Source organism: Aureococcus anophagefferens (genome assembly GCF_000186865.1).
Source record: "Aureococcus anophagefferens unplaced genomic scaffold AURANscaffold_1634, whole genome shotgun sequence".
Lineage (NCBI taxonomy): Eukaryota > Pelagophyceae > Pelagomonadales > Pelagomonadaceae > Aureococcus > Aureococcus anophagefferens.
The window spans coordinates 1-1,305 of record NW_008706482.1 but is presented as its reverse complement, the minus strand read 5'-3'; the positions used below and the strand labels follow the sequence as shown (position 1 = coordinate 1,305).

The window sequence follows — 1,305 nt, the reverse complement described above, 5'->3', positions numbered from 1 at the left end:
TCGCGACGCGGAGCCGGCGGTCGCGGCGGTCGCCGCCGCCGAGGCTGCAGGCGCGCCGGAGCGGCGGCGGCCCGCGCCGGCGTCGCCCCACGCCCAGTTCGCCGAGCCCGCGGGGTCGAGCCAGCCGAGCCAGCCGCCGTCGCGGCCGGGCACCGCGGGCAGCCGGCCGGGCACCGCGGGCAGCCGGCCGGGCACGCCCAAGGAGCCCCTGGACCTGAGCGACGCGCCGCTCCCCGCCGGCGCGCGCGTCGAGGCGCGCTACAAGGGCAAGGGCAAGGTCTTCCCCGGCCGCGTCATCGCGGCGAACGGCGACGGCACCTACAACGTCATGTACGACGACGGCGACGTCAACGAGCGCCTCCCGCGCGCGATGGTCCGCCTGCTCGCGGACGGGCCGCCGTCGCCGCGCGCGGAGCCCGAGGTCCAGGTCATCCACACCGACGAGGTCGCCGTCCCCGACGGTTTCGTGGTCGGCGCGCGCGTGCTCGCCAAGTACCGCGGCAAGGGCCAGACCTTCCCCGGCGCCGTCGCCGCGGTCAACGCGGACGGCACGGTGGACGTCGCCTACGACGACGGCGACGCGGACAACGGGCTCGCGATCGAGCACGTCGCGCTCGCCGCCGAGGCGCGGGGCGGCCCGCCGCCGCGCGCGCGGCCCCGCGAGGACGACGTCGCGCCCGCGAAGCGGGACCCGCCGAGCCGCCGCCGCGAGGACGACGTCGCGCCCGTGAAGCGGGACCCGCCGAGCCGCCGCCGCGAGGACGACGTCGCGCCCGCGAAGCGGGACCCGTCGCCGCGGGCCGCGGCCGAGCCCGAGACCGCCGCGAAGACGCGCGCCGCGCCGGACGCCGCCGCGCCGGAGACGCCGGGGAAGCCCGAGGCCGCCGCGCCGTCGCACAAGGGGGGCTTCGACGACTGCATCCTCGTGATCAAGCCCGCGACGCCGGTCCGGGCGGCGCCGCCGCAGGCGCCCGCGGGGACGCCCGCGACGGTCGTCACCGTGGACCGCGGGTCGACGGAGCGCAAGCGGAGCGCGGCCAAGCCCGCGCCGCCGCGCGAGTTCGCGGTGACGGAGTCGTCGGAGACGGACGCGAGCGCCGTCATGCGGCCGTCGGGGGCCAAGGGCTGCGGCGGCGCCGCGGGCCTCGCGTACCTCCCCTGCGGCCGCGTCGTCGCCGCCGCGAACCGGTCGCGCGTCGCGCTCTGGCTCGCGCGGTCCGGGCGCCACCTCGGCGACCTCGGCGGCCACAGCGGCCGCGTGCTCGCGCTCGCGACGGCGACGGCGACGGCGCGCGACGGCGACGG

At 80.5% G+C, this 1,305-nt stretch overlaps 1 protein-coding gene across 1 annotated transcript; it reads left to right on the top strand.

Moving 5' to 3' along the window:
- Positions 1 to 50: 50 nt before the first annotated feature.
- Positions 51 to 1,258, top strand: AURANDRAFT_69388 (hypothetical protein; the record flags this gene model as incomplete). Its single annotated transcript, XM_009045156.1, has 1 exon — positions 51 to 1,258. A coding segment is annotated over one exon (1,208 nt), but the record flags the coding sequence as incomplete, so codon positions are not given.
- Positions 1,259 to 1,305: the final 47 nt, after the last annotated feature.